At 42.0% G+C, this 16,717-nt stretch overlaps 1 protein-coding gene across 1 annotated transcript in view; it reads right to left on the bottom strand.

Moving 5' to 3' along the window:
* Positions 1-16,717, bottom strand: part of MOCOS (molybdenum cofactor sulfurase) — a gene marked incomplete at its 5' end in the record, with an annotated part of 77,547 nt that overhangs the window by 6,723 nt on the left and 54,107 nt on the right. Inside the window, 4 exons of the mRNA XM_034642202.1 lie at positions 1,477-1,582; positions 7,167-7,288; positions 8,443-8,521; positions 13,309-13,471. Coding sequence (XP_034498093.1) covers positions 1,477-1,582; positions 7,167-7,288; positions 8,443-8,521; positions 13,309-13,471 — 470 coding nt within the window. The remainder of the gene's footprint in view (positions 1-1,476; positions 1,583-7,166; positions 7,289-8,442; positions 8,522-13,308; positions 13,472-16,717) is intronic.

Genomic DNA, 16,717 nt, shown 5'->3' with positions numbered 1-16,717 from the left:
AAATTTAAGTTGGGGAGGAAATTCTTAAGCATGACTGGAATTTTCTCTGGAAACAGAACTGAAAGGCTCTGGTGGAGGTTAAGGCCGTATCCCCTTCCAAGCAGGGAATGGTGTGTGAAAAGCCAGGAGCCAGGAGAACCAGGGCTAGCTTTGCCACTAGGTGCAACTCCCATGACCAAGGAGAACAAGCGTTTCCTCATCTGAAATGCAAGGGCTGGCACTTTCCAGTCCTAAAATCCTTTGATTCTGGTTTACCCTCCAGGTTACAAACCCTTCTTTTGTGCTTTTGGATATCAGAACATCATGAATCACTTGAAATAAAAGGAAAAATTTTATGTTCAAAAGCTATTGTGGTCAGCATATGCATTATAGAGTCCATCAAATTTGAAAGTAGAACAGAGACGCACCAACCAGATCCCCCAGCAGCCCTCTTGGGTACTAGGCACAGGCTGGTCCTCTCACCTGTCCCACTGACTCCCTGCTCCTCAGCCCTGCATTCAACCAGCTGGTAGGAAACACGGTCCGCTCCTGGTAGGAACCAGGACTGCCGAAAGCCTGTCTCCACCTCCTAGTTTTCCACACCATGAATCCCAGAAAACCGCTGCCCTGCTCTTTCCAGGGCTCTGGGGACCTGAGGAGTGTCCCTCGGTGCTGGGATAGCTCAGTGAACACCCAGGGACCATGCAGCTGCATCACACTTATGTACCCAAGGAGGGCGAGCTGGGCCACGGCCCTCTGTTGTGTGGTTTTGCCAATGACTATAAACAGGAATGACTAAAAACAGTCCATCTGTGTCATTTTTATTAAGCTATATTTTGTGAGTATGCACACACGTGCCCAGGACCACTTGGCATGGGAGAGTCACAGGATCCCTTGCTCGTGATGACAGGCTCACGCACACCCCTCCTGGACTGTGAACTAGGGATGAGCAGCGGGTGCCAGCTCTCACATAACAGTGGGGTGATTTTTTTTTTTTCTCTGATGGTCTGATTACCTTGGGACTTCAATTTCCTCTAAAGAACAATGAAGGGGATTGAACGAACCCTTTCTAGAGCAGTGGGTGGGAGTAAGCAGGCAGCCGTGCTATTCTGTCTGATGATACAGACAAATAATATCTCTAGCTACAACTCTAGAAGCCTTCACAACCACTCTCCTTTTCACTCAAAATGACTGTGGAAGTAGGGCAAGGCTCCTAGGGGACAGGGAGTGGTGCGAGGGTGGGCAACAAAACTGGGTCAAGTTCATTTCAATTAAAGAAAATATTAAGAAATAGAATGATTAAAAAATGAGAGTTGGGGTTGACTAAGCATCATGAAGGCATCAAGAGAGACGTGGGAACTGGACCTAAGGGGTTTGTAACTTCCCGGGGCCTCAGTCTCTCCTCTGGACTCCGTGACTCCGCAGGTAGGTGCCAGGCTCACTCCCAGAGTCAAGTGGGTGATGTCTGTCTGCTGTTCCCAAGGCAAAGGGTCTTACCTGGCATTTAATTGCTGCTGAAGCTCCAAAACACTGGATCTGTTAATCAGCAAATACTGTGCTTCATTCACCAGAGAAAGGGTGGCCATTGTACTGGCAGACTGATCTAAAAGTGATGGAGCATTTTAAACAATCTAAGTATCCATCGATGGAGGAATGGATAAAGAAGATGTGATATACATATATACATATATATCATATATCACATATATGTACCATATTATATATACATATATANTAAAAGTGATGGAGCATTTTAAACAATCTAAGTATCCATCGATGGAGGAATGGATAAAGAAGATGTGATATATGTATATACATATATATCATATATCACATATATGTACCATATTATATATACATATATATTATATATCACATATCATATATGTACAATATTATATATGCATATATCATATGTAATATGTAGATACATGTATACAATATTACTCAGTCATAAAAAGGAATGAAATCTTGGGGCACCTCGGTGGCGCAGTTGGTTAAGCGTCTGACTCTTGGTTTCTGCTCAGGTCATAATCTCAGTGTCGTAAGAGAGAGCCCTGCATCTCTCTGCTTGAGATTCTCTCCCACCCCTCTTGTATTCCCCCCACCCGCTCGCACTCTTTCTCTCTCTCTAAAATGAATAAATAAAATATTTTTTAAAAATGAAATCTTGCCACTTGTGACAACATGGATGGACCCTGAGGGCATTATGCTAAATGAAATAATNGCCCTGCATCTCTCTGCTTGAGATTCTCTCCCACCCCTCTTGTATTCCCCCCACCCGCTCGCACTCTTTCTCTCTCTCTAAAATGAATAAATATTTTTAAAAAATGAAATCTTGCCACTTGTGACAACATGGATGGACCCTGAGGGCATTATGCTAAATGAAATAACTCAGACAGAGACGCCATATGAGCTCACTTGTATGTAGAATCTGAAACAAACAAAAAACAAAACAAAAAACAAGCTCATAGATACAGAGAACAGATTGGTGGTTACCAGAGGCAGGGGGTGGGGGTGGGCAAGAGGAGTAAAGGGAGTTAAAAGATACAAACTTCTAGTTATAAAATAAATATATCATAGGGATATCATGTACACATGGTGACTGTAGTTAACAACACTGTACTGCGTATTTGGAAGTTGCTAAGAGAGTAAATCTTTAAAGTTCTCATCACAAGAAAAAAATGTGTAACTATATATGGTGACAGATGCTAACCAGACTTATTGTGGTGATCGTTTCTCAATATATACAAATATCAAATCATTATGTTGTACAACTGTAACTAATATAATGTTATATGTCACTTAACCTCAATAAAAAGTTTAAATAAATCTAAAAATAAGAGTTGCTTTCTTGGAATACAAATGAATCATGCTTCCATTAGNAAAAATGTGTAACTATATATGGTGACAGATGCTAACCAGACTTATTGTGGTGATCGTTTCTCAATATATACAAATATCAAATCATTATGTTGTACAACTGTAACTAATATAATGTTATATGTCACTTAACCTCAATAAAAAGTTTAAAGAAATCTAAAAAGAAGAGTTGCTTTCTTGGAATACAAATGAATCATGCTTCCATTAGCTTGCATTTTTAAAAAGAAGACACTATTTCTACAAGGGAAAAAACTGCCCTGGAAATAATAATAATGTTCTAAGCATGGCTCAAACCTCTCAGAAACAGAAAGAAAATGAGCTCCTAGAATACTCTGTTAATAATCTGGGGGGAAAAATAATAATGAAATGGTGAAGTGAAATTGGTCCAGCAAAGAAGACCTGGAGACAACATTTAGAGAAGGAGAGATGGGAGGGAGTGGGGGATGGGCGACTTCCCCCAAAAAAAGTCAAAAGAGATGCCTTGAGGAGGACCAGAAGCCCAGGAAGATCTTCTGAGACCAGTCAGGAAAAGCTGGTTTGCTCATCAGGCAAGTGGGTGATGTTGACTTTGAAACAAATAATACAGGGGCGCCTGGGTGGCTTAGTCAGTTAAGCGTCTGACTCATGGTTTCCGCTCAGGTGATCTCAAGATCTTGAGATCCAGCCGCAGCAGGCTCTCAGCATGGAGTCAGCTTGATATTCTCTCTCTCTCTCTCTCTCTCTCTCTCCCCTTCTGCCCCTCCCCCCACTCTCTCTCTCAAATAAATAAATCAGAAAGAAAGAAAGAAAGAAAGAAAGAAAGAAAGAAAGAAAGAAAGAAAGAAAGAAAGAAAGAAAGAAAGAATTCAAGTTTTAAAACTACTNTTGAGATCCAGCCGCAGCAGGCTCTCAGCATGGAGTCAGCTTGATATTCTCTCTCTCTCTCTCTCCCCCCCTGCCCCTCCCCCCACTCTCTCTCTCAAATAAATAAGAAAGAAAGAAAGAAAGAAAGAAAGAAAGAAAGAAAGAAAGAAAGAGAATGAATTAATTCAAGTTTTAAAACTACCGAAAGGAAAAAAATAGAAAACGAGTAAAAGAAAAGTGTGCCCAGAACCACTAGCAGCTTCTGTCAACCGTTTGCAGGCTGGGCATCGCTGTCCTTAACGAGATGTGAAAAAAGGTGAGCCGGGCCAAGGCCAAGTTAGCTGTCTCCAAACCAAGTTCGTGGAACCCAGAGTACACAAGAATGGATACTTTAAAGAGAATTGCTCTCCAGACCCGCTACTTCCATAGGTCCTCTTTGCTGAAACGGCTGTGCCAGAGAAGGGAGTGGAGTCCCAGCCCCCTCTGCAAAGGCCCTTCCTGAACTTCCCCGGAGGAAGGCTCCCTCACCTCTCCTAAGACGCATTGCCACGGGGGCTAAACCTCTCCAGGGCGGAAAACGAAAGCCCCATTCCAAGCCCTGGCGTCTGTGCTGAGAAAATACAAGCCTCTAAAGCAGAGCGAGTGAATGAGCCTCCTGCAGGTGAGAGGGGTTCCCATTCCTCACTCTACACAAAACTGCCCAACCTAATTAAGGGGCCAACAGACAGACGGTCTGAGTAATCCTGATGTGAGATCCCTGTGCTTTAATCACGTGCCTCAGAAGGAAGGTCTGAGTGACAGTGCGTTCACCAAATTCCTTTCATCCCCAGCTTTTTACTGACTTAAATAAGGTTTTCCAGAGAAGAATCAGTGCTGAGCACCCGCTTTCTTGGGCACAGGTGACAGTCATTCAGGGACAGGGGAATTAATGGCAGCAGCAGGTGGGGCAGGGGCATCACATTAAGAGATTCATTTTCAACAATGTTTTTATGTTTATTAACTATTTTTTCAAAATTTGTAATATCTTGTATTGCTTTGATAAACTGTGTACTATTAAAGACTCATCCTAGAAAATACCTAACAGACTCTTATGATCACAGCAAACTTGAAAAATGTGTATATATTTCTATTTATATATAACTATAGTTTCAGATAAATATGATAGAGTGATCAAAGAAAGATTTTCAAGCATGAAATATATAACACTTAAAATTCCATCAAGGAAGTGGGATGGAAATACAAATTGAAGAAGGAAAAGGAAAGAAATAAAATTTCTGACCATTAAAAGGCAGTTTGCCCATACGTATGTATTTTTTTTTTAAATGAAGACTCTTGAGAATCAAACCACTAAATATTGAGATTCCACTGGCCAATTTAGATGACAATCTAAAAATGTCCAAGGAGGTAGTGTAACTCTAAAAAAGTTCCTCTTGGGTGTACCAACGTAAAAATATTCAAAGACCAGTAGCCTAGCCCAACAGAGACCACTCCACCATAAACAGCATCCATGCAGTTTAATATTCTCAAGCTGACACTCCCTGGCACTGCAGGGACAGACTTCCTTTCCCACCTACCTCACCAGGTCGCCATCTCCCACCAGGACAGTCACTGCTGCCTCCCACCTGGCCCCCATGCTCCCCTCACCTCCCTCCCTGATGCAGCCTCCACACCACGCCAAGAGTGTCTTTGTAGCACACGTGACCTCACAGAACTCCTCAGCTTAGAGTTCCTCAGTGAGTGCCCCCAACCACAAGACAGTGCTCACTGACTCCTCAGCCAAACATTCATCTCTTCTCCCCAGCTCTGCCCCAGGGCGCCCCTCCCCACATGCAACCCTTCCTAAACCCTTCTCTGCGCCCATGAAATGCCAAGTCCCGCCATTCTGCTCCCGACTAACCTTCCTGCCTCTCTCTGCCTAGAAAACTCCTCTCTCATGTTAAGGTACAGCTCCAAAGTTACCTCCTCCCTGAAGCTCTCCGTGACTCACCTAGGTGTGGGGGACACCTCCCCCACACCCGTGCCCTTTGCATAGATCTTTATTGTGACCTTTATGTTAACGTCACTGTCTACTGGTAAGCCATAGCTTCTAAACTTAGATCTCGAAGGACCATTACCATTGCTTCCTAATCTTCGCCAGCCTCCTGAAGACCCAGCTGAGCCCCAGGTAGACAGGAGGCACTGGGAATGATCAGAACTTTTTCTGTCAGCTCATTTCTATGGTGGCCCTGGTCCTGTCGAGCCCCGCTCCTTTCATGTCCCTACTCACAGAATTGCCCATTTCTCTCTCCCCTTTCATCACGTCTCTAAGCTCACCTGTGCCCAAACACCACCAGCTCACCTCCTCAATTAGGATGAGCATACATTTTTTCCCCTTCTCCATCACACAGCAACTCAAATTATTGAACTACTTCTGACACGACAAATTGTTGACACTTCTGAAAGTGCGAGTAGATTATATCCTTTGAATCCTCTCTCTATTATATGTTTTCAGGGATTCGTAGGTTCACCTGTCCAGGTCCCTCGATCCAGTCACTGGTCCCCAGACTGTCAAAATGCTACTTGGATTTACAAGCCAGTCTCTCTGGGAGCTAATCACTAAGCCAGGTCATCCCTACACAAATCAATAATGTGGCAATGACTCACCCATCCATTCATTCATCTAGTATTTACTGAGCAACTACTATGTGCCAGATGCTGTTCTGACACTGGGGATACAGCCCCAAACAAAGCATATAAAACTTCCTGTCCTCTCAGAGCTTACGATCTGTCACAATCTCATAAACAGAATAACTGAGTAAAATGCATGGCCTCTGGGATGGGAAAAGTACCAGACAGAAAAATAAAACACGGAATGAACTGAAGAGGTTCCGGTAGGGGCTCTGGTTCTAAGGAGAGCAGTCAAGCAAGGCTTCCCTGAGAAGGGGATGCTTGAGCAGACACCTGAAAATGATCTCTTCTTCCCACGTGGTACTGTTAACTTTCAGATACTTTCTTCTCTGCTGTCTCACTTCAGATAACAACAGCTCTGGCAGGAAAAACTGTCAGCACTTTTACAAGTGGAAGGAGTTGGGGTCTACACCAGTCAAGGCACCACGAGGCTTAACATTTGACAAGCTCTTACGGCCATGTGGCAGAGCCAAGACTTTAGAAACCGGGTTTTCTTGTTCCTGCATACGATCTGAGGACATACCAAGTTACCCATGTTTTTATGTAACCCAATGAAACTGTGCTTCTAAATAGGGAGGACTGAGACAGAGAGCTTGTCGGTGGCGGAGCAGCTGGCTGGAAGCCCACCTCCACCTCCTTGGGGTCATCCTGGAGACCACACGTGGGTCCTGCAGGCCACCCTGCTTTCTGCACATGAGCAGGTTGCCCTGTAAATCCATTCCGCGGGCTGATTTGGAGTATGCCAGGGGAAACCCAAGTTCCTGTCCCCTAAGAACCACATCCAAACGTGATACCTTTGCCCCGTCTCTTTGCACTTCTTTGAAAGTCTGAACTTTGTTTGATCAATTGACATGAACGGCCGAAAAACCTTGACAACCAGCTCGAAATTTTTTCTCCACAATTATAAGTATTTACCCTGGGGGAGAAAAAAAAAAGGAGGGGGGTGAATGTTATTTAGTATTCCTTTAAATAATTCTTATTCTAAACAGCAAAAAAGTTAGATTGCAAAATATAATACAGTGAAATAAATATAATGTAATATGATATTGCATCCCAGGGAGAGAAGTCTGAAGCGACAGCGTGATCGGTGCGGGGGGATGGCCAACGCAGGGGAAGACCTGGGGGCTGGGGCTTGTGCAAAGCCTTTAGATCAGATAGAAAGCTTTAGATGTTCATCTTGAAAATCCTTGTTTATATTACTTATAGCCACTGAATACCACAGAGCTTAGAATTTGAGAGCTTCCAGGGCGGTTCTTTGCTTTAAGAAGCCCTTGAACCCAGACATATGTTCTGGATTTTTACTATGGGCTTGACTAATATTTTTCCTCATGGCCAGACCACATGGAATAATGGGTTTGGTTTGTGAAAAGAACGCTATGCCTTCAAGTTACCAATAGAAGCACATCTGTTGATCCAGCTTTTTTTTTTTTAACTCTGCAATCTTAGAGACTTCTTAAATGTAACTTAAAGCATTTAAATTTTTAAAAACTGCTTTAAAATCTACACATCACCAGGATTTATAATGCAAAATTGCTAATAACCTACATTGGGATTACAAGATAGATAGAATGGAAAACCTGTCATATCCTTAATTTTTATTGGAGCAAATAGCTGCCTACCTGTGTCTGGAAAAGGAAGCATAGAATGAAACCTCATTTAGTTGCACTTTCTCTCCAATGCTCTGAGAGATTGCATGAAAGTCCATTTTCATCAATTGGGGCACTTACGGTTCTGAGCAGAAGACACCTATCTACCCCTTTAATAGCCAGAAAAGAGCATTTCTCTCAAATGCAGCTAAATGAAATGTACAACCAGAAATGAGCCTCATAAAAAACAGCCGGTATCCCTAAATGGCTCCATTTCTCTCTGCTGGCATCCTGAGGAAGGAGCACGTTTGGTAGGTTTGAAGAACAGTGGGGAGCAGTGTGGTCAGAGTGAGTTTGTGAAGGGAAAGGGGCAGCCGGTTGGATACGGGGTGCAGCTGAGGACCAATCTACAGGGCCTTCCTCTCTTCCCCCTCTGTGCCACCTGCAGATGGATCTGAGGGTTTCACCTGCCGCAGACTCTCACCTGTCCGCACAGACCTTGCTTTGGCAAATCTGAGCCCGTTCACCATTTTCCTCAAGAGGCACCTCTATAGGCTCCATCCCTAATGAAAAAGATTAGAGACAGATTAATTATTAGGCAAAAAGAACAACTATTTAAGTGAAAGTATCATGAAATACACAAGAACTGTAATGACCCCGGAAACTGGTTGGATCAAATCACTGGCCAGATCTTGGAAATCTCCTTATAACTGAGATTCTCTTTCACGTGATCAAGACCACCAACCGTATGTACATCAAAGAGGCTTCTCATGGAAGACTCTGCACTCGGGCAGTCGCATCCACAGTCGCTGGAACACTATAAACCCCTTAAAAGACTTCTCTACCTCTGGACAACTCCACATCCCAAGGTCATTGTTTTCTAAGCTACCTTAAGTCCTTTAGAAATAGGCAGGCATGAAGGCTCATTCTGTAAAGATATCAGCATAGAGTGTTAATTCGCAAGAACCCATGGGAGTCAGCATCAAAATGGGCTCCTGTACCAATCGTCATTACCTGGAAAGAAAGATAGATAGATAGACAGATAGATAGACAGACAGATAGGAATAAAACTTACTATTTCAGTAGGGTTGGGAAGCTTTTTTTTTCATTGTTACATGTATCATAAGTATGAAAGAGTATATAGCATAAGTATGAAACAGTTTAAAGAATAATAATAGTTAACACTCATGTACCCATTACCCAGCTAAAGCGCTATTTATTCTTTAAATAAAATCAGAGTGAAATACATGGATGAAACGAGAGGAAACTGATCCAATGCCATTAAGGAATGAAAGACCTCTGGTAAAGGCTGGAACTGCTGAGGCCCTCGCTACTCTGCACTCCTTGTTGTCCGTGAGTCCTTAAGAGTCCAGGGAAAGGCATGAAGCCAAGACGCCTGAATGGAATGTGTGGCGGCCCCTACTCTGTGGATGCTAGAAGCAGGAGCTCCTCCTGTGTGACCCTCCTGAGCCCTCCGGCCTCCTCAGAACTGCTGCCAGTCACACTGCTCACCAGCATGACCCATCCTGGCCCTCGGGCATGCACATGTCATGCACACCTGTATCCCTGCCCATCCCAGTCCTTCTTCATCACACAGAGCACAAGAAATGGGCATATCACCAGCTTTGCATCATGCCTGCTGCACAGGCCCTGCCCATCACAATGGGGCTTTCACCATGACAAAGGGAGAGATGGAACAATTTGAGTACTAAGTATTCCACAAACTGTGTCCCCTGCTCCTCTGCACCTTACAGGTGCACAGCCAGTTCCATGCTCCTGTCCCCATGTGGGGAAAGCCAGAAGAATTACTAATCCAGAATGTTCCCGAAGTTTGGAGAAGGAATGTTCTGTGTCAAAAGGGTGTGCATGGAAGAATGGCACAGTGCCAGGTATGCACCCACAGGGGAGAGCAGTAAAGTGAGCTTGGGACACTGGTTATGAGGAAGTAACCAGAGCAGGGAGGACAGCATGTGGACAATGGCACTCCCTGGGCAGGCAGTGGGGGGCCTGTACACACCCTCTTTCTATCCTTACACAAGGCTCTAAATAAATCCAGTGTCTTTGGCCCTCAGTTGCCTTCTAAAAGTCATTGCACGCCTCTGGTTAAGGCAACAAAATCTGGGGTCCAACCATGAATTGAATTCAAGGGCCCCCAAAAAGTTCATGGGGAGTGAGTTCTTTCCATATGTACTAAGTCCTGTGCTCAGCTCAGAGACGCAGAGAAATAAAAGAGCCTGATGTCTGGACTCAAGATGGCTAGAATCTTTGGGAGTGACAAGTCACACGCATGAAACCATTATAATGTCTTGTTTTACTGTTTATTGTTCAATTTGTGTTGTCATGCATTGCCAAAAGATGCCCTTACTCCACCCACAATGTGGGAGTCCCCTGTGAGTGAGCAGAATATCTGATACATGGTAGGAGGCGACACCACATGGCTTCACAAAGTGCTGCTAATTTGGAGTGAAAAATATCGTATATTTGTTTTCTTTCTCTCTCCCATTCCTCGCATTGTGGGATAAACCCTACATAATCATGATACATATTTTTATGCCTCAGAGAATAGAAATAAAGAGAAGCAATCTACTCAATTCTTTTTGTATGTTAATATCCTGGATACCTGAACTTAAATAAGAAAAGCACAGTAAAAGAGGGTGATGTATCAATTTCACTAATAAATAGGTACAAAAATACCAAACAAAATATTAGCAAACCAAATCCATCAATGTATCAAAGAATCATTGCCAAGTAGTGTTTCCCCCCAAGAGTCCAAGGACAATTTATTACTAGACAGTCTACTAACATAAGACATCACAATAATAGACTATAAGAAAAAAAATATGATAACCAAGAGATGCAGGAAGAGCATTCAATAAGAATAGACCATTAGTCATCATTTGGCTAAATAAGAAAAGAACTATTTCAGCTTGGTAAAACAAATCTATCAAAAACCTACAGTAAGCATCATTCTTACTTTTGAAACTTTAAAAGCATTCTATTCAGATCAGTAACAAAGGAGGATATCTTCCATCACTGCTTCACCATTATACAAGCAGGCTAAGACAATGCAGTAAGATAAGAAAAAGAAGAGTAATAAAAATTAGAAAGAAAGATATGAAACTATTATTATTAGAAGATGATATGACAATTTACACAGAAAATGTGAGAGAAAATCTTCAGATTGACTAATAAAACTAATAGGAATTCAGAAAAAGTAAAGGGGAAAACATTAATATACAAAAATCAATAGTGTCTCTATATGCATTAAACGGTATTAAAAATATTCCAATAAACTATTACATAGCAGAGCACCTGGGCAGGTCAGTTGCTTAAGTGTCTGACTTTTGATTTTGGCTCCAGTCATGATCTCAGAGTTGTGAAATTGAGCCCCACATCAGGCTCCACGCTGTGCTCTCTCTCTCTCTTTCTTCCTCTCAAAAATAAATACATTCATTCATTAATTTTTAAAAAATTTACATAGCAAAAAAAGGTATAAAAATTTCTGGAAAATATTAAAATTTGGAGCAATAAAAGAAGTCCTAAAAGGAAACAGACACTATTAGAAATAAAAGACTCAATACTATATGATACAAATTCTTCTGAAATTAATATATGGTATTATAATCAAAATATGATTGCAAACATATGACTACAAAATATGTGATTTTACAATCAAAATCCCAAGAGGACACACCAGTAAAAATACAGAGATTGTCAAAGTGGATTAAAGAGCGTGAGCCAACTCTATTCTGGATACAGGAAACTCACTCTAAATATCATGATACAGGCAGACAGACTAAAAGTAAAATGGAGACTTCAGAAAGATGAAAAAAAACCTCCACAATGGGAGAAAATATTTGAAAATCATAGATCTGAAAAGGGACTTGTATACAGAATAGAGAAAGGACTCTTACAACTCAATAATTCAAAAATAAATAAGCAAAGAATTTGAAGAGATATTTTTCTGAAGAAGATAGACAGATGACCAATAAACCCAAGAAAAGATAGTCAGCATCATTAGTCCTAAAGGAAATGCAAATCAAAGCTGGAGAGGTACCACTACACACCCACTACAAGGACTATTGAAAAACAACAACGGAAAATAACAGGTATTGAGGACGTGGAGAAATTAGAACCTCTGTGCATTGCTGGTGGGAATGTAAAATGGTGATGCAGCCAGCCACCTTGGAAATGCTAAACATACAGTTCCCACGTGACCCAGCAATTCTACTCCTAGGTATGTACCCAAGAGAATGGAAAACATATGGCCACATGAAAACTTGTACACAAATGTTCACAGCAGCATGATTTCTAATAGCCAAAACGTGGAGACAATCTAAATATCCATCAACTACTAAATGGATTTTCAAAATGGTATATCCATGCAATGGAATATTATTCAACAATATGGATGACCCTTGGAAAACATAGTGTTAAGTGAAAGAAGCCAGTCACATACCACGTGATTCCATTTACACAAAACATCCAGAATAGGCAAATCCATAGAAACAGAAATTTGATTAGTGGGGGCGCCTGGGTGGCACAGCAGTTAAGTGTCTGCCTTCGGCTCAGGGCGTGATCCCAGCGTTATGGGATCGAGCCCCACATCAGGCTCCTCCACTGGGAGCCTGCTTCTTCCTCTCCCACTCCCCCTGCTTGTGTTCCCTCTCTCGCTGGCTGTCTCTATCTCTGTTGAATAAATAAATAAAATCTTTAAAAAAAAAAAAAGAAATAAATTTGATTAGTGGTTGCCAAGGACCAGGGATGAGGCTGGCGATGGGAAGTGACTACTAATGGGTATGAAGTTTCTCTTTCATGGCGATGAAAGTGTTCTAAAGTTGATTGTGGTGATGGTTGCACAACCTCATGAATATACAAAAAAACTACTGACCTGCACACTTCCCTCAATAGCCACATGTAAGCAATGGCTACCAACTTGGCCAATATAGACACTGAACATTTCCATCAACACATAAAGTTCCATTGGACAGAGCTGATCTATACTTCTGTGTATGTTAGATAGTTCATAACAAAAAATCAACAAGGAAGAATTAAACCTTGAGTATGTACTATGACAAGTGACTGAAATAAAGGGAAGGTAAGTGAAAAAACCTATAATTTCAAATTTTGTACATCTTTATTTCCTGAGTGAATTGTCAGATCTTTACCTCTCTCTAGGAATTTCTCAAAACAGAAGGAGCAAGAACTTTGTGTTGTCTCTTAGACAACATTTCACTTACTTTAGGATTATTTTAATATTTGTAGAGGAAAACCAATTGTTTTAGTTTCATAGGAGTATAAAAGCTACTCTTGACAGTTGACTTGTGAAAATGAACCCAGATTTTCACACCTTTGGCTTTGATGACCATGACCTTTTGCTGCAGGTCAATGAAGGGCTGGATAAGGCAGAGCCGGGGCTCCTGCTTCTGACTCAGGCACACGCCATTGTGGTTCACAACCATCCAGCTCCGGTCATACAGCAGCCCTTGATTTCCTAGAGGCCACTTGGTCACCTAAACAAAAAGGTAAGTGCATTTTAGGGCAGGGCTCCTCAAAAATGGTCTTTGCATTATTGCACAGGTACAGACAGACTTCATGAATTCAGCACATACTCTGGAAGGAGGACATGAAGGAAGAAAAGAAAGTAAAGCAAAGAAGATGAAGCAAAGGAGACAGTGTGAGAGCGAGATACCTTCCGTTCACCCTCCAGCTCCACTTCCTGCCCTTCTCCTCTTCAACCTGTCTTTTAAATGGGTAATGTGTGTGCATGGAGCAATATTCAGAAAACACAAGAGTGTGCATGGAAAGTAAGTCTCCACTCCACCCCACCTCGAAGCTCCCCTCCCCGCAGACTTCCATCACTCTCACTTTCTCTATACCCTCATGCTACAGACATATTTCTCACACAAACTGCAGCTATCCTGGCATGGTCACTGAGTTGATCCACTTTAAGTGTACAAGTTTTCCTGAATTCTTCGTATTTCTACAAAATTAAAACGTAAATTACACCCACTGCCCAGATAGCTCTTGCCTTCTAATACCATTCTCCAATAAGAAAGAACTGGAGAAATGGTTGCTTCTAGGGCTGGATCAGGAGCATCTGGTGGTGATAGAAAAGTAAGGAAATACTCAAAAAACAAAATGATGGGAGTATGTCAAAAGGGTGCAGGAGTCAGCTGAAAGCATGCCCGCTGGCCAAAATTGGAACAATTTGAGCAAAAATAAGAACAATGATGTATTACTATTGTCTTATAACCCAACATATAAAATACATATTCATGAGTCAATACTGAAATAAATACATGATGGAATAAATAATAAATACCCAAATATATAAATAAGAGAAGTTACCTCTCCCTATGGAACAACCTCAAATAACTGATGTAGATGTTCCCCCCTCACGAAGGAGTATAACCCCCAACCCCTTCCACGTAGGCTACACTTACTGACTTAGTTCCCAAGAGTTCAGTACGGAAAGGGAGTGGAGGAGAAACTTTACAGTGAAAAAACCTGGTAAATATTCTCTCAACAAGATGATCAGGGTTAATTAACATCAATAGTGATAAGTCATGTTGATAGTATGTACTATGATATGGTATGATATGATATGATATATGATATTTGATATGATGAGACTAGCCCTTTGCCTCTGTGGTCCTCCTCCCCCCAAAAACCCATAACCCCAGTCTAATCATGAGAAAGACATCAGACAAACCCAAATTGAGGGACATGCTAAAAAATACCTGACCAGTACTCCTCAAAACTGTCAAGGTCATCAAGAACAAGGAAAGTCTGAGAAACCGGTACAGCCCACAGAAGCCTAAGGAGACATGACCGCTAAATATAATATGACATCTGGGATGAGATCCTGGAACAGAAAAAGGGCATTAGGGAAAAACTAATAACATTTCAATGAAGTATGGCCAGGTCTTCGGAAGAGTTTTGTTCACGGCTTAGCTGCTAACAGCATTGCATGAGACAGCACATGTACCGTAGCCCCATCAGTGAAGGCTCTTCTGGAACCAGCATTCCATGGAAGAAAAGCATAGGCAAAGGAGAAAAAAATGCTTTTGAAATAGTTAAGAGACAATCTTTCTTGAACTGTGAATCAATTTCATCCAATTGTTTTCCTCTGAGCATTCAATTCAGCTACCCAAAGAACCTGAAAACTTCAATAGTGGGTGATGAAGAGTGGGAAATAATTTTTAATTAAGGGGCATTTTGGGGTGGGTCTTCCAGTGAGGGACCTCAGGGAAGACTGAGGCACCATGGAAAGTGGAGAGGAGCTGCAGGGCACAGGGGGAGGGCAGAGAACTCAGGGAGGAAGAATGTCAAGGTGAGCTTCACCTCAAGTGGAGTGAGCCCTGTATTCAGGAAGTGGAAATATCGTGTGATGAGGGGTAGGGGTACTCTGGAGACTGAGAGACCACTGGGTTTAAATCCTATCTCAAGTGCTATTAGCTTTGAACAACTTCCTAACCTTCCTGAGTCCTGGCTTTGTCCCATGTAGGATGGACATTATTATCATTTCTCATAGTATTGGCTAAAAGCTAAAATGAAATCTAAAATGTAAAGCAACTAAAATATATCAGATGATCCATAGATGTTAAACCCTTTACCTCTCCCTTCAATTTTTCTCATATCAAATAGTCTCTCCACAGACTATAGTTGCTTCTGTTGGTCCAACACTCAAGCTCTGCAATATTATGGTCTATATAAGCCTTTACGGGTAAGCCCAGAAACCACCATCATTATTTCTTATTTATTTCTTTATTATTAATTATTATTTCTATAGGAAAGCCCAGAAATCACCATTNATTTCTTTATTATTAATTATTATTTCTATAGGAAAGCCCAGAAATCACATTATTTCTATAGCAAAACGTGTTTTGAATTACAAATAACTTTTTAGAAGACAATGCATTACTGGGAGACGATCTTCATGGTCTCTTGTTTCTGCACGTCTGTTGTAAGGAGCAGAAGCACTGACTGCCTTTTTGTTGCAAACTACCATTATGAGTATGATTGTAGAGCGAATACAAATAAATACAGTGAATACAAGCTTCTGGGTAGAGCAGGTTTGCTCCCAGTCCAGTATATCATGTCTTCCTCCTGAGCATGGCATGTTTGCTCACATCCCATTATGAGTACAGTTCCCTAAGTGACGGGCTCCTCAGCCATGTGCACAGCACCCACCTGGGCCCCTCTGTAATCCCTCTTGGGACTTGGGGGGGCACAGGGAAGCAACACAAACATGAAGCTCATGCTGCCTGCTGTTCTGTCAGTAATAAAGCCCTTTGTCTCTGACCCAGGAGTCTCGTGTCTTTTGCCAGCATCGAGAACACTGTGACAGGCTATCTGGTTAGCTTACAAGGAGGGCAAACCTCAGACTCCTCACAGTTCTTCACCTATTTGCTGAGAGAGGTCTATAATTTTCTATCTTTTAATTTGCCATCTAAAAATGTAATGTGCTGGCTTTCCCTTTCCTCCTTTCTTCTTCCTGAGGGAGGGGGAAACTGGCATGGGTGAGGCTGAGCCTTCAGCTGCTGCAACAGGGGTTTGGTTCCAGAAGGAGGAGCTGAGCAAATAAGTATCTGGTGAAGATACAGAAGCCAGGTTTCTCACAGGAGTTACGAGTATGGAAAGGGGCATAGAAAGAATAAACAATGTGGTACTGGATTGAAAGAGGAGGTGTTAGTGGGAAATCAGGAGCATGGCTAGCTGATAAAGATAGATGTTAGATAGATAGATAGATAGAT

This window comes from Ailuropoda melanoleuca, chromosome 14 (genome assembly GCF_002007445.2).
Source record: "Ailuropoda melanoleuca isolate Jingjing chromosome 14, ASM200744v2, whole genome shotgun sequence".
Lineage (NCBI taxonomy): Eukaryota > Metazoa > Chordata > Mammalia > Carnivora > Ursidae > Ailuropoda > Ailuropoda melanoleuca.
This window is presented reverse-complemented; position numbering and strand designations above follow the sequence as displayed.